Below are 24,908 nucleotides of genomic sequence, written 5' to 3'. Positions count from 1 at the left end.
ATTCGATTCTTGATAGGATTTTTTTTTTGGATTACACTGACTGTTGATATTTGCTCCCAAATATTTCATGAAATTTACCTGTTGTATTATTTGACCCTTGGCATACACATGTATGTTTATTGGTGTCTTTGAAAATACTAAAGTTCTAGTTTTGGAAACGTTTAGATGTAGATCGAACATTTCGCTGTGGTGAACTACCGCATTTATTATATTTTGTAGTTCTTGTGCGTTGCTTGCTATTAAAACGGTATCATCAGCATATCTGATGTTGTCTATGCTGATTTCGTTAATCTTAATTCCGCCTTGGACCTCGTCGTATGCTTCTCTGAATATAAACTCCGAATACAAATGAAACAGTAGCGGTGATAAGACGCAACCCTGTCTCACTCCTCGTCGGATTTGTATATTTCCAGTTGTTGTGTGCTCTATTTCAATTGTTGCCGTTTGGTGCCAGTATAGTTCTCAGATAATTCGCAAGTCTTGTTCGTCAACTCCAGTTGTTCTCAGAATTTCGATCATCTTTTGATGGTTAACGCTGTCAACTGCTTTTCGATAGTCAATAAAACATGCATATACAGCTACATTCATGTATCTGCATCGTTGCGTTATCACACATTTAAAACAAAAAGATCCTCTCGTGTTCCCAATCCGTTTCGAAATCCGAATTGAGTGTCAAAAAGTGTTCGAAATAAATAAGTTTCAACCCATCTTAACATTTTGGAAAAATGCCCATAATAATTAAAGTTGTGAATAATTAGCCAGAGACGGAGGTACTATAATTTATTTATTTATTTCGACGGGGCCTCATATAATCAAGATCGGTCTTCAGGTAAGTTCGTTTGATCTTAAGATTCTATCAAGTATATTATAACATTATAAATTATGCCAATATTATCTATACATACTTTAAAAGAGTATATAAACTGTACTTACATGCCGATACAAGGATTGTAGTTATATAAATGAATATAAAACGTTCAATTATGTTAGGCTGCTGTCTAAGCAGCATACATTTTGTGACTGGACCGAAGTATCTCGGCAAACTGCATTTGAAAAATGCTTGTCTGATGCTCAACAATTTATTGACAGAAGCTGTTATAATCTGCCTAACGAATTTAAAAACAAAAGAGTAGCGGAAAAGAAACATTAAAAAATTCCACACAAACAAATATAAAAAAATTGTCTAGATTTACACACAGTCCTAGTGTGTGTAAATTGGAGTGGGTGAGAGCAGTGGCTTTCAACCTTACGAATTAAATGAAGAATTACAAATAATGATCCCTAATTTACCTAATTTTATAACACGTGAAACAGTTGCTGCAATACATTACAAATAATAACTTAAAATAAATATAAAGGCCCTTCTTATAATTAAAACTCATTTAGGATTATTTAAGGAGTACAATGTCACAAGAAAGAATTTCTGCGGTCGCAATTTTGTCTATCGAGGCTAATATAGCATCCAAGCTAAATCATGAGCACGTAATTAAACAATTCAGCAGTGCAAAAAGTAGAAAAAAATTCTGTTCCTGTTAAATTAATTTTTTTTAAACGTTGGTAGGTCTTAATATTTTAAATATTTTTAGGTTAGTTGTAAGTTTAACTAGATTTGGCATGAATAAAATTTTAATAATGAAATGACACATGCTATTTATTTTAAAAAATCTGTCTTCATGCGCGAGCAGAGGGCCTCGCAAAATGTATCTTGCCCACATAAAATTATGATCTTGCACCGCCATTGATTGAGTGTTTTATACGTACTATTGTATATGATCAAGGAGCTGAAGGAGACCACATAGGAGCATACGGTCTAGGTTCCAGAAATAATAGAGGAGATAGACTTGTACAATTCTGCGTAGAAAACAATCTGTTAATACCCATTACCTTCTTCGAACAACATCCTAGAAGGCTATACACATGGAAATCACCTGCAGACCGAAAAGACAGAATTATTAGAAATTAAATTGACTTCATTTTGCTCAATAACACCTTTAAGAAATACATACAATCCACGAAAACATACCTTAGAGCTGATATACGTAGCGATCAAAATCCAGTTATAATGGATTTTAGATTAAAAAGATTTCTTTAAGTTAAAAAGAAAACAGTGACAAGAAAAATAGACATCTCACAACTGAAGAACCCTGAACAGACAAAAGAAATAAGTATCAAGCTTGGAGAAGAAATAAAAACGATCGAAAACTTAGTACAGACAGACATTGAAGTAACATGGACTGCTTTAAAAACAAAAATAACATACATACAAGAAAAAGACATCGGGTTCATAAAACACAACAAAAAACAAGAATGGATAACGCAAGAGATCATGGACCTCATGGAAGTAAGACGAAAACCTAAAAAAAGCCCAATAGAATACAAGCAAATCAACAAAATCATTAGAAAAAAGTGCAGGGAGGCGAAAGAAAACTGGATGTCAACAAAATGCCTAGAAATCGAACAACTTCAGGAAAAATACGACACCTTTAATATTCATAAACAAGTAAAAGAAATGACAGGTAGACACAAAAAGAGACAAGCAACAATATTAAAAAATGATAACAAAATAATTATGGGTACAGAAGACAACCTAGAGAGATGGAAAGAATACATAGAAACTCTTTTTGACGACGATAGACCCTGTTCTCCACCATCCACAGATAATCGAATAAATGAAAAAGGCCCAGAAATAACCAAAGAAGACGTGATCCACGTAGTAAAATCTCAGAAAGATGGAAACGCCACCGGTCCATACAATATCAATGTCGAAATACTAAAACTAATTGAAGATAATGAAAGTAAAAGCCTAGACTTAATAACAGCACTATTCAATAAGATATATGACACAGGTAAAATACCAACAGACTGGCTAAAATCAACATTCGTAGCATTACCAAAAAAATCGAATTCCTCACAATGCGATGATTATCGAATTTTAAGCTTGATGTCTCATGTCCTTAAAACTTTTCTCAGAATTATCCATACACGAATTTACAAGAAGTGCGAGTTTCAGATGAGTGACACTCAAATCGGATTTCGAAACGGATTGGGAACACGAGAGGATCTTTTTGCTTTAAATGTGTGATAACGCAACGATGCAGAGACATGAATGTAGATGTATATGCATGTTTTATTGACTATCGAAAAGCAGTTGACAGCGTTAACCATCAAAAGATGATCGAAATTCTGAGAACAACTGGAGTTGACGAACAAGACTTGCGAATTATCTGAGAACTATACTGGCACCAAACGGCAACAATTGAAATAGAGCACACAACAACTGGAAATATACAAATCCGACGAGGAGTGAGACAGGGTTGCGTCTTATCACCGCTACTGTTTCATTTGTATTCGGAGTTTATATTCAGAGAAGCATACGACGAGGTCCAAGGCGGAATTAAGATTAACGAAATCAGCATAGACAACATCAGATATGCTGATGATACCGTTTAAATAGCAAGCAACGCACAAGAACTACAAAATATAATAAATGCGGTAGTTCACCACAGCGAAATGTTCGGTTTACATCTAAACTTTTCCAAAACTAGAACTTTAGTATTTTCAAAGACACCAATAAACATACATGTGTATTAGGGTGGGCCGATTTGTATACGAAATTCAAAAATATTTTAATTTCAGATTTTGCAATCCAAATAAACATGTGGAGTAGGAAAACAATTTTTTTTGTAAAAATAAATTTTTTCATATTTTGCTGTTTTGAACTGCCACAAGGTCACTAAAATTTTGAATTCAAAATATATTTAAATTTCAGATTTTGCAATCCAAAAAAACATGTGGAGTAGCAAAACAATTTTTTTTGTAAAAATAAATTTTTTCATATTTTGCAGTTTTGAACTGCCACAAGGTCACTAAAATTTTGAATTTAAAATTTTACTAGTGTTACAACTTGCATATCCGAAAATGATATAATATATAGAATGAAACAAATGCTGTTAATTATTCATGTTTTTATTTTTAATATTTTAACTGCCACAACGTAATTTACATTAATATTTAAAAAAAATCATTAAATCATTAAAAATAAATTTTATGCTTAACTCAAACAAACAAACAACTGTTCTTACAACTTATAATCTTTTTTTGACCTAAAAGAAGGCATAATTCGGTGTGATTCCAGTTTGGTTCTGATCAAACCATCTCTGCTATCAGCACCACATACTTTTGCTGAAGCTTCTGTCACAAGTTTAATCATGCGTTCAACGGCTTGCGTGTGAGACGGATATAACTTAAGCTCCGATAACAGTGCTGATGTCTCCGGATTAACCACAATTTCCTGTAAAGTTTCATTCGAACTTTGTTAATGGTGGTTTAGTTAAGGGTACTGTACTCCAATTTATGATATCGATATAATCCATAGCGTTCATATTAAGCACAGGTGGTACCTCAAATGTTCTTAGTCGCTAGTTTATATTACTTGTTCGAGCTTTAAAAATACTGCGCACAGCAAGCTCTCTAATATGTTTCCTTGGATTTCCTAACATTCCAAGTAGCATATTTTCTGGATGTGAAAAAAAAACTATTTCGCAATAGAACTGGATTCATTACATCCTTTAGGGGTTGTGGTAAATACCTAGATAATTTAATCATTTTCCAAAAATTAAAGGCTCCATGTAGGCAGGACGGTCTAGTTTTTATAAGGAACCATACTGGAGCATACACTTTTAAAATAAAGGTTGCTAAGGTAATCAAATTATCTGATGGAACCACAGTGGAAACATATAAACGTAGTATACGGTTAGCCAATGTTAACCAGCGGGAATGCTGGTTTGGAAGTTTGTTGTCAATACTTCCCTCTGAGATTACAACACACATGTCAAGAAGATATTGGTGATCTGTACTTAAATCAGACCTTTCCACATTCTCCTTTACATATGATTCAATTACACTGAACTTAATAACAGGTAGATTTTCACATCCAATGAGTGCTAGTCCTATAGGTCCATTGAAGTGACGAGGTCCAGTTGTACTACCATCAAGGAAATTCATAAGGTGTCGCAAAGGTAATTCCTTACAGTGCAGCTGGCAAATAAGCCACTGCAACGGGCGATTTAAATGTTTTTCTAATTGCACAATAACACCATTAAACTTTCTAACATTAACATTTGTCCCATCACACCCTATTACTCTTAAGACATATGTGGATACGTCAGAGTCACCAAAATATTTTAAAATGCTTTTTAAAGCATTACCAGAATCAGGAGTAACATGCGCCAGATAACTCGACTCAGGCATTTTTAAGATTGTAATATGTTCTTCTCGAATTAACTTTCGACGATTATCTTCCATTTTTAACGTATTATCCTTGCGACGCGACCATCGAAAAAAAAAAGCCACGTAACTGTGAAGAATCGTCAATTTCAAGAAGGGCACGTTTTTTTGTTCTAGCACGACGAATTTTGTTCTTATCTATAATGTTGCTATTATCTTCCACATTTATAATACCGACGTCTTGTAGTACTGCTGAAGAGACTGCAGCACCAGCTCGATCAGAAATACCAAAACGATCGAGTGTTCTTGCAAGCACAGGTAATTGTAACACATAATAGGAAGTTAATGATTTTTGCTGCACATTAGAAGTTTCTGCAGAACTGATCGATTCATGTGTAAGTGTTTCCTTCGCTATTCTTTTCTGCCGAGATCGATTTTTCGGTAAGTGAACACTTAATTGTTTTTGAATTTGCAATAAATTTCTCTCCTCTCGGTTCTGTAACTTTTTGGACATTGTTATATCTATGGCACCAATTACCATTCGTCTTTGAGTTCTTTGGTCTTCTAAAAATGATCGTTCAGCTGCTGGCACTTTAAATACTTTATCGCAAGAACAAGTATTTAAATCTAGACATTTACAAGCAGCCACATCAAATAGTACTTTGGATTGTGTTCTGAAATCATTTAACTGTTTTTTATAACTTGCAACACCACTGCGTTGTTTATAAGGTTTTAGTAAATTTCTAATTTTAAGACGATAACTTGTTATTCGCTTTATAATACTGCACTGCTGAACGGTTGGAATTGAAGCACGACTCCAAATTTCCTGAATTTTCTTTGCTAGAATTTGATTTGTCTCCGTTGCGGTTTGTTGTGGATTTGTTGCAATCGGTTTTAATTCATGTTCAACATAGTTGACGTAAGTGTTCATATCTTCATATGTTGGTAAAGCTGTTTTGTTTATATTATTGGACGCTCCAAATATAGGACACTTTAACTAACTTCTGGTGTTAGGCGCCATTTTATCGGTAAACATAAACATATAAACAAACTTATATTACGACGTAAAAGATTAAGAGATACGACGACTAATACGACTGTATTCCGTGGTTGTTAGTCGAAAACTGATTCATTCCCAAATGAAAGAATACCTCTTTGTCTCAATTTGATAAAACATTACGATCGGTCTGAAAACATCGGACAGCCAAGTCAGTGATTTAGTTTTAACATAATGTCCTTGTGGCAGTTGAAATATTAAAAATATACAAAAACTTTATTGTAAAAAAACTTTTAGTTTTAATTATTTAACAATGTGGTAAAATGCAAAATTTAATACTTTTAATATAAAAATTTAGATTTTTGACATTTATGTGGCAGTTCAAAATATTTTTTTTTATTAATATTTAATATCAAAAATTTTGTTTTTATACACTTCAACTTTTTTTCAATTGCATTTTACCATTTTAGTAATTTCGAAAAATCGGCCCACCCTAATGTGTATGCCAAGGGTCAAATAATACAACAGGTAAATTCCATGAAATATTTGGGAGCAAATACCAACAGTCAGTGTAATCCAAAAAAAGAAATCCTATCAAGAATCGAACAAGTAAGGAAAACATTCATGAGCATGAAAACATTTTTTACAAGATCAGACCTTAGTCTGCAGCTTGGAATCCGAATGATCAGATGTTACGTTTTTTCTGTCTTACTGTATGGCTGTGAAAGTTGGACAATGGACTCTGAAATAGAAAAAAGAATAGATGCCTTTGAGATGTATATATACAGACGAATGTTGAAAATTCCATGGGTACAAAGAGTTACTAATGGTAAAGGTACTTCGTCGCATGTGTAAACAAAAAGAATTACTAAGAATAATCAAAGAGAGGAAAATGCAATACTTTGGTAATGTGTTGAGAGGTGAAAGATATGAATTACTTCAAGTTATACGGGAACGAAAAGTACAGGGCAAAAGATCAGTAGGAAGACGCCAGAACTCGTGGCTGAAAGACCTGAGGAGATGGATCGACCGCTCATCCGCAGAAATCCTTCGCGTAGCAGTTTTCAAGACTACAATTGCCATTTGGATCGCCAACCTTTGAAAGGAGACGGCACCACGAGAAGAAGACAGTAAAATTGAACGGCAAAGTTTCTGCTGACCTGCGGTGCCTTCTACTAGTCCTTCTCTATTTAGTTCTAGACTAATAGGAACAGAGATATGTTCGTAATAATCTTCCGTATCGACTAAAAAAGTTAAAGAATTTTTGAAAAATTAATTTCCTTAATTCCTATGAGATAGGCTGTGTAACTGTAATAAGAATATTCTGGCCATACTATGTCACCAAAGGCTCGTTTATTATATAGCAATTTATTCACATGACTTATTTATTTATCTACCGCTCGTATGGATAAAGTTGTTATTTGTGTCGTTTGATGTTCTGATTAACGTCCTATTTTTCCCATCACAGTGGTTGATACAACAAATGAAGTGGTAAGATTGTCCTCACAAATGACTAATGTCAAATTTGTATCGATTAATTCTATTTCTTTTGTAATTTCAATTTTATCTTATTTTTTTTTCAATGATTGTTATTTGCATAAATGATTAAAACACAATTTGCAGTTTTGTATTAAAGTTTTATTTTCATTGATATAAATACATTAGTTTAATGAAGTGATTATAGTATTTTAATCCCAAAATTTATAATCATAAATATGTCTAAATGTAAAATTTAGTAAGATATGTATGGTGGTTGAATGTAATCATCCAATAGGGCTTTAATACTATAATAATTTCGGGGATTTTCCTTCACCGTGAACTGCGAATCTATATCTAAATACTTAACAGCGTTGGGTTGTACTTTTGGCCAAATTACGTTTTGAAGGTCTTCGTCCGAATCTGGAGTAGGGTTCCTGAAAAATATTAGAATTAAAATATTATTCTGTAATTAGAGCAATATTTAGAGCTATAAATCGCTTAATGATTATATTCACTACTACTCGTTTGAAATGGACACACTCTCAATATTTCAGAAATGCGATATATTAGAAAGAAATGCTGAGACCAGTTGATTTTTAAATTTAATTTTGCTTTTATTTTGAATAATAGTAACTATGATGACGTCACCGTGACCTCGTGATCACGTCAACATGATGTCGTCATGACGTTATGCATTTGTTTTTTAAAATAGAAACTTATATTTCTGTCATAATTAAATAGACAATAAACTTCTGTGAACGATCATATATGTTCCACTATTGCCCTAAAGTTAGTAAGTTTTGATATACAAGGTGTGAAAACTCTAATAATTAGTTGGACAGTTTCAGGAATCTATGTTTAATTTTGAACAGCAGGAATAAAAGTATTGGTTATTTAAATAAAAACAGTTTAAATAAGATGATCAAATTGAGATTTCCGTACTTCTTTGCAATAACCCATCCTTACAACTTAACATGCTTTAGAGTTAAATTGCTTGGTAATTGTTATTACTACTACTTATTTGACATGGACACACCCTCAATATTTCAGAAATGCGATATATGTCAAAGGAATAAAGAGACCAGGCGATTTTTAAATTTATCAATTTAACATTAACGTTTAAACGTTTAAAAAACAAATGGATAATGTTTAACGTTACCTATATGCTTTATATTAAAATTAAATTGACAATAAACTTCTATGAACGGCTATATGTTCCACTATTGCCCTAAAGTTAGTAGTTTTTGATATACAACGTGTTAAAAATCAAATAATTAGTTGGACAGTTTCAGGAATCTATGTTTAATTTTGAACAGCAGAAACAAAAGTATAGGTTATTGAAATAAGAAACAGTTTAAATAAAACGATCAAATTGAGATCACCTTATTTCTTAGCAATAAGTCATCCTTAGAACTAAATATTCTAGTAGATGCGTATTCCTATATTATATATTAATATTGAAATATTAAACAATGATATCCCAAAAATATTACTTTTATACTATAATAAGGAATATGGTACTTACTGATACTTAACAAAATTCGTCCACCACTTGAGTATAGGTTTTCTAAGCTTTTCATTATTTGAGTCAAAAATCTTTAAATCCCACAAATACCATAGATCTGCTGCATGTGGAACTCCTAAAAAGCAATATGAGTCACAGCATTTAAAAAATTAGTCAAAAAATGTTTTGGAAGAGGTATATACAAATTTATACAGAACTTTGATTAATTAGACACGTTTTTATTGCGACCATTTGAACACATGTCTGTATTTGATTGTAAAAACACCATGGTTAAATGGTCGGCCAGTAGGTATGAATATTTGTATAAATTAATGAGTTTCGTGTGATACATCTGATACGGCAGATGTTAATATATATTATTTATTTCATAATAATCGTTTCAAATGATAATGACCAAACACTAATTAGTTTTGCGATAGAAAAAAATATGGTGGTGAGGATTACCCAGTTAGAATGAAAAAAATTACTTAAGGAAACCTGCATTTCTCCCGATGGAAGGACGTTTATCCCGATTGATCACGTATTGAGAAAAAAAATCACATGAAATTTATAAAAAATATAAGAAGTCGGAGGAATATCAGAGGAGCCGACATAAATTCGAACCATTTTCTGGTTAAGCTATATATGGAATGGTGTAAAAGGAAATTCAAAGAAACATGAACACAAAAAACAAGTTTAAAGAGAAAAAATCGTTATGATATAGAAAAGCTAAGGCAAGTAAAAATAAAAAGAAATTATATACATGACCTAAAGTGTAGCTAGTTACAAGAGAGGTGATAACTATGGTAAATGATAAAATTATTCCACAAACGAGCCAAATAAAAGCAGGCAAGAATTGGTTTGATAAATAATGCCTCAAAATAGTACAGGAAAAGATAATATTAAGACAATAATTTGCACTAACAAATAAGAATGAAAGTATGAACCAGAATTACAAAGACCAAGAAGAATAATGAGAAGGGTACGTAGACGAAAGAAAAGAGAAAATAAGGAAGAAGTAATACAAGAATTAGAGGAAAGAATTCAGAAAAAGACATAGCTACGGTCGTTTTATAAAGAAGTTAAAAAAACTGAACGGAGATAGCTGATTTACAATTCATACATGAAAAAAAAGATGAAACTATTACCAGTGAAAAAGACTCATTAATGCGTATATGGGAGAAATATTTTAGTGAACTATGAATTCGAAAATATGGGTGGAAATCAAAATTTCCTTATAGAGGATGATGGCATAATAATAGAACTGTCTATTGAAGGAGAGATTAAAACTATAACCAGTGGGCTCAAAAATAACAAAAGAACGGGAGGAAACGAAATAGCTGAGGAAATGCTAAGGTGGGAGGGGAGGAACTAAAAAAAAGATATACAGCCTTATCAAGAAGATATGGGAAGAGGAAAATATGTTCAATGCCCAAAACGTGAATCCGTGCATTATTATGCCCCATATAGAAAAGGGGGATATATTGGCATGTAAAAATTACAAAGGTGTTCCTCTGTTGGATACTTGTTACAAGGTTAGCCAAGGTACTTAACAGGTTTGAGGAAGATAAACTAGGTAAAGAACTAAAATGTATGTCTACTTCGAAGTAAACAGAGGCCTTAGACAGGGAGATCCATTATCCACGGTGCTTATCTTTTAATTTGGTATTATCAACACTTTAATCGGAAGTCAAAGCCGAGTTAAAATGAAATTCTATCGAAAAGAAAGAAATAATTAAGAAATGTTACAAAAAGATCAGAAACCGAGGCAAAATATGTTGATGTAAAAATAAACCAGAGAAAGAAAAATAGATTACATGATACTCAAAAACACAGAACAAAAAGAATAGGGACAGTTTACTTTCATATTTAATGAGTTAAGGGAATATAATTTCGAGAGACAGACAGTAGAGCAAAGTTTTTAAAGTTAATTATCGAAGAGAAAATAGAAGGGAAGAGAGGACTGGGAAGATGCAAAGATTGGTAGTTAAAAAACGTAAGAGATTAAACTGGTGGAGTCACATTTACTGTTTTAAGCTGTAAAAAACACATCGCTTCTCTGCGGTTGTTGCCAACTTTCAATAGAAGATCTTTTCACACGGTTTTTGATATTACCATATTTTTAACTTTATAGCTATTCGCTGTCAGAACAATAGTCAAATGAATACTGAGACTTTAAACTTAAAATAATTAATTGGCTTTATTTTTATGCTTACCTATATCGGTACTGTTATCTGCTAACCATGATAGCTCATATAGATACACAGGTACATATTGGGAGGCAGTTTCAGCTTGGCGTATTATTGATCTTGAAAAAACTTCATCACTAGTAAACTGAAAATACATAAATCAGATATATTAGATCAAGGTAACTCCAGGCTTATAATATTGCTATAACTCACATTAAAAATTTTAGAAGCTCACGTTTAAATTTCTTACCTTGTATAAACCATTTATATCTTCTGTAAAAGAAGAGGAAGTGTAGAATTTTTTTAAACGCCTTCCAACATTCTCTCTTTCTTCTTCGTCTATATTAAGAGAGCGAGATACAAGATTTTTTGGACTTTGATCAAGAAGTCTGCCTCTTTCTTCAATAGTTTTTGAGTCAATTTCTGCAAAATAAATAATATTTTAAATAAAATGTTAATGATAGAAGGGATTAAATGGAATTTCCTAATTTTAGACATATTAAAACTAGGTACATCTATAACTTTGAAATATTTTTTGATAAAGGATGATAACAGCTAATTGAGACTACTTTGAGCAGAAGACTTTGAACGTTGTAAAATTTTTAATCCGTTTGGATAATTTCAATTTTATAAAAAAAAAAAGTGGTACAGTAGGCGGTACTACTGTACTACTAATAAACTCATGTTGAATCTATAGATGATTCAAATAAACAAAAAAAAATTATATTGAAGAATTACATAAAACCGCTTTTAGTTAATATCATTACTATAGATTTTAATAAATTTGACTAAGTATTGTATAACAGAAGGTCAACTCTACGTCAACCAATCCCCTGTAGAAAGAGTGACACACTACAACTACCTCGGCACCATATTAAATGAAGAATGGACCAACAACCAGGAGATTAGAGCACGCATCGGAAAAACTAGATCCCCCTTCAATCAGATGGGGGCCTTCTTCAAGAGTCACAACCTCTCTCTTGATACAAAAGTAAGAATGCTGCGATGCTACGTCTTCTCTGTCGTTTTTTATGGTGTTAAATCGTGTACCTTGAATGAAGATATGTGCAGAAAACTGGAAGCATTTGAGATGGGGCTATATCGGAGAATACTTAAGATCCCGTGTACTGACCGAGTCACAAATGAGGAGGTCCTCAGAAGAATTAATAAGAACCGAGAGGTAATGACCACAATTAACCCGAAATTAATCCAGATATGCTCTCCTTCAAGCCATCCTGCAAGGAAAAATATTTGGAAAACGAGGTCCAGGAAGAAAAAGAACATCTTCTTTAAAGAACCTCAGAATCTGGTTCAATACAACATCTCTGCAGCTTTTCCGCGCTACTGCAGGTAAGATAAAGATTGCCATGATGATCGCCAATATTCGTAACGGATAGGCACATCAAAAAGAAGAATTGTATAACGAACTCGCCTCGTCGCGTAAATGGACTTCTCCAACTGTTTACATCGCCTTACCAAGGCGCTTTTGTAGTAGAAGTAGCGCCACGAAATTCGCTTTTTCGCGGCACTACTTCCGTGATGTTTAATTATATTATATATATCATATATAAAAATTTTAAATATATTCTATTATACATTAGAAGTTGTTTATATCATTTTAAGTTTAATTGTTATATTATCTTAGATTATAGTTATATAACTATTCTACCTACAGTCAGTTACTGTTTAAAAAAAATTATGTTTGATTTAAATTTACAAAATTAATTATAAATAAAAAAACTAATAATTTAAATTTCTGCTAAAGTTAATCTTAAAGGCAGATGAGTTTTCAACTAGATGAATAATCGCAATTCAGATAATAACAATATACATTTATTCAAAGTAGTGTACTACCAAAATGAATTTCAAATTTAATTCCACACATCCACTCGAATATCAATCATAACTATTTATTATACTTTTTTGATTTAGATACTTGACGAATTAGAGCCAACTTAATATTAGTAGTAACTATGGAATAAATAACAGATATTCCAGTGGTCCATATACCATTCATAATTCACAGATTATAATATATACATATATATATATATATATATATATATATATATATATATATATATATATATATATATATATATATTTTCAAAAATCCAATTTTTATAATTTTTTTACCTAACTATAATATACACGATATATTGAAGAATTTAAATAAGTTCTATTTTTTGATCAGAACTTTGAATCATAAACTTCAAATATCTAGAAATATCGTGATTGTAAATCGCTATGATGAACAAGTGAATTAATACTTATTTTATAAAATAATACACACATACCTAGTAAAAACATCAAAGATTCTTCAGAATTTAGTCCGATAAGAATAGGAACTAAATTAAAATGACCGTTCAATACAGCATCATGCATGGGTCCGGTAATAAAAGCATCCTCGTTTGATTCATCCTCAAGAACAGGCTTAAAGGTCAATGCATCCATAAATCCCGATGTTCTACCAGACGTAAACTATTAAGAAATAAATTATTTATATTAGAAATGTATAAATTCATTATAAGTGTCTTAATACATGTATTACTGTACATCCAGGTTGTTTGCTGGATTGGCGCGTCTTCTTTATTGCTAAAAATTCTTGGTTTCTATTTCTATGACTTCACCGTTACTACTACATAATTGTTTACGGAAGCTATTGTGCATCTTTTTTGTGTCCCGTGTTCACAACCCTGGATAATGGTATTATTCGGACAGGGCCGTCAAATTATAGTAAATTTAAAAATTTTATAGTAGATGAGAAAAAATAATAGTATTATCGTTATTAGTTAATAGTTATTAATAATTGTTGGTATTAAACTATTGAATTGAAAGTTCAATTTACAATTAATAGATCATTGAAAACACGATTACTGACTAGTGATTGATTTACATAGTAAGTATTAGAGCTTATGCCGATGTTCCTTTTATTTCAAGCTTTATTCTTTTTTTTTTATTTAAAGAGACAAAGTCACCCACCCAAAGGTTATTAGCGACAATCCTTTAACATTTGTAATAATATTAAATTTAACATTTGTAACAATCAATCATTGTAACAATTAATTACAATTTGTGAACAATTGAACATTTTTGTAACAATTAATTTGTTACAGATGCAATAAGTTAAATTTTGTGTAACATATTTATACATTTTAAGTAACCCAATAAATTGTCCGGAACTAAACTGTTGTTGAGAAGTGCTATCAGGTTATTTGGCAAATTGTAAAACTGTCTTTCATTTAGATATTTAGGGCAGTCTATCAAGAAGTGCTTTATACTGTCTACTGTATTACATGTTTCGAATTTTGAACGTCCACTATTTGAGAAGAGATAGGCGTGAGTGTCCTACAGTGTCCAAGTCGTAGACGTGTAATAATAGTTTGGCATCTACTTCTGGCTGTGGACTTCCATGAAAAAATATCACTTTTGATGGTTTTGAGTTTCGAACTAGAGTCATTCAAACTTTATTCTTGTTGTTATAGCTGGCTTACTGCAAAGGACCGCTTATTACCTATTAAAATGTACGGACAGCTATTAAAATGTGAGCCGATTTTATTTTGATTTTCTGTTAACGATGTATTTCATTTGCAACTCGTACAATACAATTAGTAGATGAATTAAAGATTATTGTAGAGACATGATAGTCCAAAGTAAAAATTAGTGTAATTATAGTATATCCATTATAATAATTATAGTATGTTTGCTAACCTTTGTCCTACGGTGTTAATAAATTTTAATAATTTATTAGTTGATGAAATTTGAGAAGACGTTGTATTATGTTATATAGTACTGGGTATATCAAGGACCTTGACTAATATCCCACGTTAATTAAAAATTATGCTAATGAGGCATATCTTTCGAACGTGTTGGTGTAAACGAAAATAAGTAAGTTGCAAAAATTTTGCTGTCTTGTCTCTTGAAGTATGAGACGTTACATAAAATATAACATTAAAAAACGCACCTAAAGAGTTAAAAGTTAGAATTTTACCTACGTTGAGCGAACTTTGGAGCCTAAGCTCGTTTTTATTTACATTTACAGCGGTTCGTTATGATCGTCTAGCCCTATCGTGTAACGTGTCAAAAATTCGGTTAATATATCCTACAGTCTGTTCAATTTTCGTTACATAGTAATTCGTACTCAATATTCGGCATTTCTTTCTCTGTATACAATAACCGTAAGGTACCCTTAGGAAAAGTTATAGCTGTAATACTCCAAGTATCAAACGACACGATTAAAACTTTATTGCTCTTTGTGCGTGTTTAAATGGATTAACAAACTGTGTTAATCCAGTCCGGTCACTTTTGTTTGCATATATAGTAAGTATTCTTTACAAGTCTGACCATAAGACCGAAGTTTCCGTTAGATGTAGTTAATTTTCGACAGCCCTAATAGTTCCGTCAAAATTTAGACCACCCGCCCATCAAACGGTATTTTGTTATTTGAATATCTTCTTATAAATAGACCAACTCTGGTTATCCTTTCCATTTTCCATTAGAACTTCAGTTGTGAAGATCCGTTTTCATCCGTTGCTGAAGGAGTTGCAATTTGTGTCATTGCCTCTGTTGCTTAAGTTACCCAATTTAATTTGGTATCTCAGTTGAAATGTATTTTTTTTTTAATATGTCCTCTTTATTTTAATTACTTTCACTTTTCACAGTTGTATTTTATTCTTCGCCTCTCCGTCGATCCGAATATTATTGTAACTGTATTTGACTGGTGTACGAGGCAAAATCTTCCAAAATTAAGACTCGTTATTCTCGATAATAAAGTCTTCTTCTTTTTCTTTATGTGCCTCTTCCTTTAGGGAAATTGGCGATATTCACGGACCATTTTACTTTTTTAGCAGCAGTTCTGAAGAGTTCTGTTGTTGGTTTTCCATTCCACTGCTTTAAATTTTTTAACCAGGACGTGCGTCATCTCCCCAATTTTTGTTATTTCTTCCACTTTCCGTTGTATAACCAATTTCATCAACTCATATTTTTCATTTCTTAGTATGTGGCCAAAGTAGCTCATTTTCCTTTCCTTTAAAGTATTGAGACTTTCTTCTTCTTTTTTATCTTTTTTAGTGATTTCGTGTTTCGATAACACCACTTCTTAAAGCTGGCTTGTTTTTTTTTTACTTGCGATTGTAATTCTTCCGGCTTCAACTTCATATAAAAGGGCAGAGAATACTCTCAACATTCAAGCTCTAATTTTTATTACCAGTTTTTCATTGCATAATACTGCTTTCATCTTATTGAAAGTGGGTCCAGAATTCATCACAAGAACTTTGACTATACAGTGAATTTTATCTGTTTTACTTTTTTATTTTAAAGATATTTGCATTATTTCTCTTTGATTTGTGTATACCCCATTTTTGTTTTTTTGGGATTCAAATATTTATAAACAGTTGCACAATCGTATATCTTTCCAATACACAAGAAAGGCACAAAGATGGATCCTAAAAACTATAGAGGGATCGCAGTGATTGCTACTATAGGCCGACTATACTCAAAAGTACTACGAAACCTGATAGAAAATGATATCAAAGACAAACAACCCGAAGAACAAGCGGGATTTAGGGCCGGATGCCCCACTATGGATAATATCTTCACATTAAAAATTGCAATAAAAAAACGAGTGCAGAGAAATAGAGAAACTCATATAGCTTTAATAGATTTGGAAAAAGCATATGACAGTGTACCGATCTCCCAACTATGGATAGAAATGGGTAACTTGAAAATAAACCCAATTCTTATTAACGCCACTCAAAAATATTACGAACAAAACTTTGCAAGAATTAAAATGGGACAAGAAATCACCTCTCCTTTTCAAACAACAAAACGACTAAGACAAGGCTGCTGTCTGTCACCCACCTTATTTAAAATCTATTTGGACAGATCCTTAGTGAAATGGGTAAAAAAATGTAGAAACATGGGAATAACGGTGGAAGAAAACAAGCTATATACACTTTTCTTTGCGGATGACCAGGTAGTAATTGCCGAAGACAGCTACGATCTTAGCTATATGGTAAGAAAACTGCAAGAAGAATATGAGGTGGCAGGTCTAAACATGAATATGACAAAATGTGAATATCTCTCAGTGGGAACAGATGAAATATGTGACCTAGTCTTGGAAGACGACAAAATCAAAGGCGTGCAATCCTGCAAATATTTGGGGGTCATTTTCAACAAGAAGGGAAATAGCGCAGATGAAATCAGGGAAAGAATAAACAAGGGCAGAGCAGCGACCCGTGCCTTAAACTCTCTTCTCTGGCAAAAAACAATTCGACGAGAAACCAAAAAACACATTTACGGTAGTATAGTCCAAAGTATTACACTTTACGGCTCGGAAGTATGGGACGTCACCAAAGCTAATAGAAACAAACTTTTGACGACAGAAATGGATTATCTGAGACGAAGCTGCGGTAGATCGAAACTGGAGAGAGTTAGAAACGAACAAATAAGAAACGAAATGAAAATGGAGAGAAATATCAATGATGACATAGAAAGAAAACAATTAATCTGGTTCGGACATGTTAAAAGAATGCCAGAGTACAGATGGCCTAGGAGAGTACTGGAATGGATCCCTCCTGAAAGAAGAAAGAGAGGACGACCACGGAGAAGTTGGCGCAACGATATTGATGAAGCAATGGCGGCAAGAGACTTAGAAGAGGCAACTGCATATGACAGAAAAAGATGGAAATTGGGGGCGGAGAAGCGGCGACAGCCGTAATAAATCCGTTATTATATATATAAACAGTTGCACACTTTCTTTTTTGAAAAATTGTTCTCTTCCTTAATTTCATTTCTTTGTTGTTTAGTATCTTTTCTTCCTTATGTTTTTCACCTCTAAGAACGACTTCGCCCATAATCTAGCCAGACTGAGAAACGGTGCCTTCAAGCCTATTATGTACAAATGTTCTAAGATCAATTCTTCACGATTGAGATCACTAGGTATGGTACAATCGTCATTTAGTGATAATGATAACAATAGTAAATCAGAATAAATATGTACTTACCCTATTGTGAAGCTCTACTAAATCTGAATAATTTGCTTGCTGCAACAATTCTAATAAATCACTTGATTCTGTTGATGTAAATGAACTATTTAGTGCTTTGCCAAATTCGAATGCTAGTTCTCTGTCGTTTGTTGGATAAAAGACACCGGATATTGATGATCCACTTTGTTGAATAACACTTCTAAATAGGCCTGAAATTGAAAAAGCAAAATAATCATCATCTAGTTATAATAACAAAGTCATCAATATAAAAAAAAGTAAAAAAATGTTACAACCAAACTATTGGAACGATCGGTCATTATGATGATCATTGGTATCAAAGTGTCCCAAGTTGAGCATTGTTATCCCTAAGTTTATTTCTCTATTAGGTCCTATTTCTTGTAGGAATAATATGTCAGGTAATGCTATTTGATAACACCTGGCTTCTTGGCATCGTCTTCTTTAACATTATTTTGGTCTGTTTTGGTCTATTTTCGTTTTTTCTATCGAAGAAAAGAGATAGTGACGCCCTTTTTTGGCAAATTAATTATGACTGTTCTTAGTTTCTTAGTATTATTTATCCCATATTTCTGGATTAGCTTTAGTAGCTAGTATCTCCTAATTTTTCTTCTTTTCGATTTTTCTGTTGTTTATGTGCTAATAGGAATGGTCAAAACAGTTACGCCCACATCTCCGCGACCCTGAGCAACGCTGCCCAGTTTATTTTGTTTGTCGAAAATATATCCATCATTTGATGTCCTACACATCAGATGTAATGATATAAGATATGTATATATATATATATAATAACGGATTGATTACGGCTATATCCGCTTCTCCGCCCCCAATTTCTATATTTTTCTGTCATATGCAGTTGCTTCTTCTAAGTCTCTTGACGCCATTGCTTCATCAATTCAATGATATAAGATATACACAGTAAATTCAAGACAATAATATCAAATCTATACGGGAATTACAATAGGAATTGCACATAATAAGAAACAGTTTTTGGCAACTGTAATTTACTTTTTGGTCTGCAGATCCATACATTACGCTGCTATGTGTTTTTCACACTTTTGCATTGTACTGAGATATGGACCTTACGATAAATTACTTAAATAATACTTTAAAAATGTGGTGATAGAAGCGAATTTTTAAAATATGGACGAATAGAATAAAAAATGATAAGATACTTTAACGGGTGAACAAAGAGCGTAAGATATTGACAAAAATAAAAAGAAGCACTTCAGTATTTGGTATATATTATACTTCTTAAAAATATCATGAATTGCAGAGTAACTGCAGCTTTATGTAAACTTCTTAGAAGAACAATTATTAAAGATATGTTATCTATAATGATATCGAATCTTTGAAAAGAAATAATAACAGAAGAAGTAGAACACATCTTCATTTAATAACTGGATTGCATACCTTTGCTTAATCTACTAAGCAAATGGAATCCAACGGACATACTTCCAGCACTTTCTCCAGAAACTGTTATTTTTTTGGGATCACCTCCAAATTTATGGATATTGTCGTGTGTCCATTTAAGAGCTAGATGTTGGTCCTTAAGTCCTAAGTTTCCTGGTATATTTTCATCAAGTGTTGTTAAAAATCCTGAAAAATAAGTGTAAATATATTTCTATACTACAGAAACATCGATGAGTTAAGCAATATTAAATAATTTTTTGATTGGGTTGCCAGCAGATATTCAACGGAATTTAAAAATCAAGTCTTAAGATATAATTAATAAAAATGTACAGTCTTAGTATTATATTATTTACATACTTCAGTAAAAATAACAATCAAAGGAATGGATGAAGTCCATAAACAAATGTTATAAACATGAAACATCGGACCACTGCACTTTTAGAAAAAGAGTAAGTTTAGAAAAAACTAAATGGTACAAAATAAAGAATAAACATATAAAAGTATCTAAAAATAAAATTTTAATAAAGAATTAGAATAAAAGCAATTAATTTGATGTAGAAATATTAGAAAATCAAAACGTAAATGGATTAAGATGAAAATGATTATAGAAAATTAGGCCAATGGACAGAAAAGAGGAAAAAAATGGACCAAATAAATATGATATATACAAGAAAACATAGGTAGATAATAGAAGAGATTTGAGACGTTATACTTAAAAAGCGTAATAGATTAATGAAAAACTAGACAATTCAACACAACGAAAACTTATTACAAAAATATCTATCCTATATTTTTTATTCGTGCAATATTTGGAAACTCTTTTTTGAGCTATGATATATTTAGCTTTTAATAACTACGTGGAATTAAAAAATATTAATGCTTACCAAATGCTCCTAATCGATAATTTATTGTTACTACGATTATATCATAATCAATCAATAGTTTTGGGTTGTATTGAACTATTGAACCACTACCAGTAACGAATGCCCCACCAGGAATCCAAAAGAATACTGGCAATGAATTATTAGAACTGGGTTTCTACAAAAAAAAAATTAATTGTTACCTATTAATATGAATATTTTTTGAAACAAAACAAATATTATGATTATAAAAATCTGATTAGATGGACTCCAAAATTTTAGTTAAAAATTTGCGCTTTTTACGCTTCTCCTATATGTCCCTCGGAAGTCTGTTCATATATATATATATATATATATATATATATATATATATATATATATATATATATATATATATATCCTTACCCAAGTTAACATGCTCCTTTACGTATATACGTATTTCTGTATTTCTGACTATTGGTCGTTTCCTGTATCCATATTTCCCAAGTTAATATGCGCCTTTTCTAACTTGGCTGCACCGTACTGAAGACGACCAATAGTCGGAAATACGTATATACGGTTGCCTTCTATTTTATACACATATTTTATTATATTATTTTCTTCTTTGTTGCGAGCTATGCCGATATATTTTACCTTTATTTTACTATTAACTCGCATTAACCTTTTTCTTGTTGTTTGAAACGTTCTAAACGTTTGGCATTCCTTTTTTCAGATAGCTTAGCTTCCTCCGTGGATGTGTTGATTGTTACACTGGAAACCTCAGTCTTCTAACATTATTGCCACAAATTGGTCGCATTGCTCCTGTAGTGATCCTTTCCCAAGTTAATATGCTCCTTTTCTAACTTGGCTGCACCGCACTGAAGACGACCAATAGTCAGAAATACGTATATACGGTTGCCTTCCATCTTATACACATATTTTATTATATTATTTTCTTCTTTGTTGCGAGCTATGCCGATATCTTTTACATACTCTTTAGGTTTAATGAATAATGTAATATAAATATACTTACTACTGGTGTGTATACGTTTAAAACCAAACAGTCTTCAGTTGAATTTGGGTCAGGTTTTTGTGTACAGATTTTTTTATTTTCTGTCGCATTTAATACTCCATCCCATGGACGATGAGGTTGGGGGGGCTAAAAAATCAATAAACGTTTTATCTCACAAATCCTAATATTCTATCTCGTAATAAATTGTCAAGAAATTTACACAGGCAATGATATTTTATAGCGCACGCTCTTGTATTTTAAAATTGCAAATAATTGGTCAGATTTAACAAGAACTGACTTAGAATCGATTCAAGAACTGCTGATGACACAATAATTGCTTCCAGTTTTTTAAACGCTTTCCGTATTCAATATTTTCAGTAATTATTCCCTCTTATCAAAATTACATTAATAATTTTAAATATAGCTGCATTTCTATAAAATAATTTTTAAAAAATTTGTCCAGTAATTTACGAGTGAAATTATGTTTTGATAATGATGACATACCTATTTCACGAAATAGCTATATAATTTTTAAATTAAAGTTATCAAACGAGTGCTACCAAACAACCTGTCATTTTTTTTACTGGCCGCGGTGTATCCATCAAATAAATTGTGATAGTGCGATTAGGTTATGTTATTATTATTGTTTAGTTTATTTTTAAGATACTTCGAAAAAAAAAGTAAAAAAGTTTCAAAAATGAAGTGTGAAAACACGAAAGAAAAATTAATAAATAAATCAACTCAATTCTGCGTTATAGTGTTTATCAATTATAAATGAAAAACTCCTTACCTCATTTAAGCACAGTATACTGCTAAAGAATTCTTTAGTAATATACCCTGGTTTAAGCATTCAGTACACAAAATAAGAGAGTGTTATAAGCACAAATATGATTATCTCTTGGGATAATGACGATTACGAATTATGATACGTAATAGTTTGTGACTTCTTCAGGAGAAAACTGTAAATTTATTACAATATCTTTTAATTGTAACCAAAGTGAATATTTTAATACTTACAACTAAAAGAGTAAAAATTGTGGTTACCATAACTCCTAAATAAATTAAAATCAAACAAATATCCTTTAGATATGTTAACAAAATTTAAATTTTACTCTTTTAGTTGTAACTATTGACATTTTTACTTTGTTTATATCTAATAGTTATTCTAATAAATTTACACTTTTCTCCTGACGAAGTCACAAATTCGTGACCAAATATTGAGACATAAAACACAAATAGTGTTATATTCCCCACAGACCGATTGCTGATACTATAAAACAATATTTCTGTATGTATATTTTAATTGATTTTTTTTTAACTTCATCATGGTTACAAGAGTAGACGTTTTTCACATATATTACTTGGCTATATATTCTAATACTTTTAAAATATGATAAAAGCAACCTTGATGGAATATAATCTGTTTACAATATTAACTACACCGTTCGTGTTCGTACTGTTATAAAATGTCAAAATATTCATCTTATTTGGTTCATCAAAAGAGTGAACTACATTTTACTACAGAGCAGAAACTATAATATTTCAAAAGTCACTTGTACAATATTTGAAGAAAGGATTTAACAAGCCATACTTTCCCGGTAATTACTTAGGAATACATTTAGTCCAAATAAATTGAATACATTATGGTGAAAAGCCTAAAAGTTCATTTAAACTAGATTATTTCAATCAACCGATGAATATTTACAGGATATTCATTGGTTTTGTCGAGCGAAAAATCAACTATACCTGGTATTACCGGTTGAAGAAACTAACAACATATTTTACATCAAGCATGGTGCCGGAATTTATAATTTAGGATAATGTTGAAGAAAGACGTAATTTTTCCTGAACTTAATTTTTATTCCATTTAGTTGTGGTTTTCGTTTAAAAAATTCGTTTCTTTTTGTTTACTTACTCACTCCACTTGCTAATCACTATTAAGTAACAATAAATATTTACCCTAAATCTGAGTTTTCCTACAGGAGGTTCTGCATAGGGAATTTCTTGAAAAGCGTAGAAATCGTTTCCTTCGGAACTTTGAAGAATATGTCCACGGATTTTGCCCAAATTGTCCAACTCAACTATTAAGTCATCTTCCTTATATTGCGTTTGAATTAGAGGTGTTGAAAGTACCTAAAATACAAAGTAATAATTCGATTAAGAGTAAGAATATGATATTAAGAGTAGCTAATGATGTATCCAGTGCTATTTTCAATTAGTGCTAACATTATACAAATTTCAGAATGAATGAATATTAATTTCGAATTTGAAACCTTATAAGTCAAATCGCCTATCAAGTTCGTTCGAAAAAATATTGGATATGGATAAAAATATGAAACAATTTTGCATAATCACATTCGCGAGACACCCTAGTATAAGGTTTAAGAAGTCGCCCAAGCGCAAATTGGTCCCAATTTTATTTAAATTGGGACATTTGATTGTTTTCGATTTATAAACATAACTATTTATAACTGAAAACAAAAAGAAAATAACGATTTTCAAGGCAAATTCGAGTTCAAACCATCGAGCATTTCGTCTTATCTATATTAAAATATAGGTTTATTTTATGATTTACATAGTGAGATAATACGTTTGGAATAATATGCAGATATGCATTCGGTAGATATAAGTTTTTTTTTTATTTTTGGAAATAAAATAGATATTGTCAAAAAATGTTTGATTTTAAATTGTTTTATTTTGTTAATATTAAAATAAAACAAAACTTACCCCGTTAGTTGCAACATAGAGCAACGAGCAAAAAATGACCAATCTTAAATGCATGGTTCTTCAATTTGACAAATTCGTATTGTGTGAGTTTACTTTATATACAATTTTAATTGCTAGGTCATATCTCTTATCCAAACTCTTCAATAAAATAATTAATAAAACACTTGACAGATTGTATCAGTAAATATGTACTTAAAAAAAGTCTTTTTTGAAAACTGGGCGGTAGGTGTAAAATTATTTTTTTTTTATTTCTAATAAATTATTTTTACAGAAAATTAACAATTTGATCAATGCAGACGCTATAAATAACAAAGGACGTCATTTTAACTGTTTAGATTTATTAAATTAATATATGTAATTGTCTATGGATGCATTATATATTATCTTTTACTTGATCTAGGTATTTGTATTATATTTAAATGGGGATTTTGGGGATTCTCCCAAAAGTTGGTAAAACCAAAATTAATAAGATGAATTTGATATGAAAAACTGTTGTGGACAATTGAAATTATAGGTAGTCT

General features: G+C 31.5%; 1 protein-coding gene across 1 annotated transcript; it reads right to left on the bottom strand.

Annotated features, from left to right (window-relative positions):
- Window positions 1-7,855: 7,855 nt before the first annotated feature.
- Window positions 7,856-24,504, bottom strand: LOC140439940 (juvenile hormone esterase-like). The gene is made up of 11 exons (XM_072530131.1): window positions 24,388-24,504; window positions 23,620-23,793; window positions 21,682-21,807; window positions 20,694-20,847; window positions 19,810-19,995; window positions 18,400-18,590; window positions 13,693-13,876; window positions 11,646-11,818; window positions 11,423-11,540; window positions 9,228-9,342; window positions 7,856-8,136 (listed from the first exon to the last, which is right to left on the bottom strand). The coding sequence occupies exons 1-11, from the start codon at window positions 24,439-24,441 to the stop codon at window positions 7,956-7,958; spliced, it is 1,656 nt and encodes a 551-aa protein (XP_072386232.1). The 5' UTR covers window positions 24,442-24,504; the 3' UTR covers window positions 7,856-7,955.
- Window positions 24,505-24,908: the final 404 nt, after the last annotated feature.

Source organism: Diabrotica undecimpunctata, chromosome 1 (assembly GCF_040954645.1).
Source record: "Diabrotica undecimpunctata isolate CICGRU chromosome 1, icDiaUnde3, whole genome shotgun sequence".
Classification (NCBI taxonomy): Eukaryota; Metazoa; Arthropoda; class Insecta; order Coleoptera; family Chrysomelidae; genus Diabrotica; species Diabrotica undecimpunctata.
This window is presented reverse-complemented; position numbering and strand designations above follow the sequence as displayed.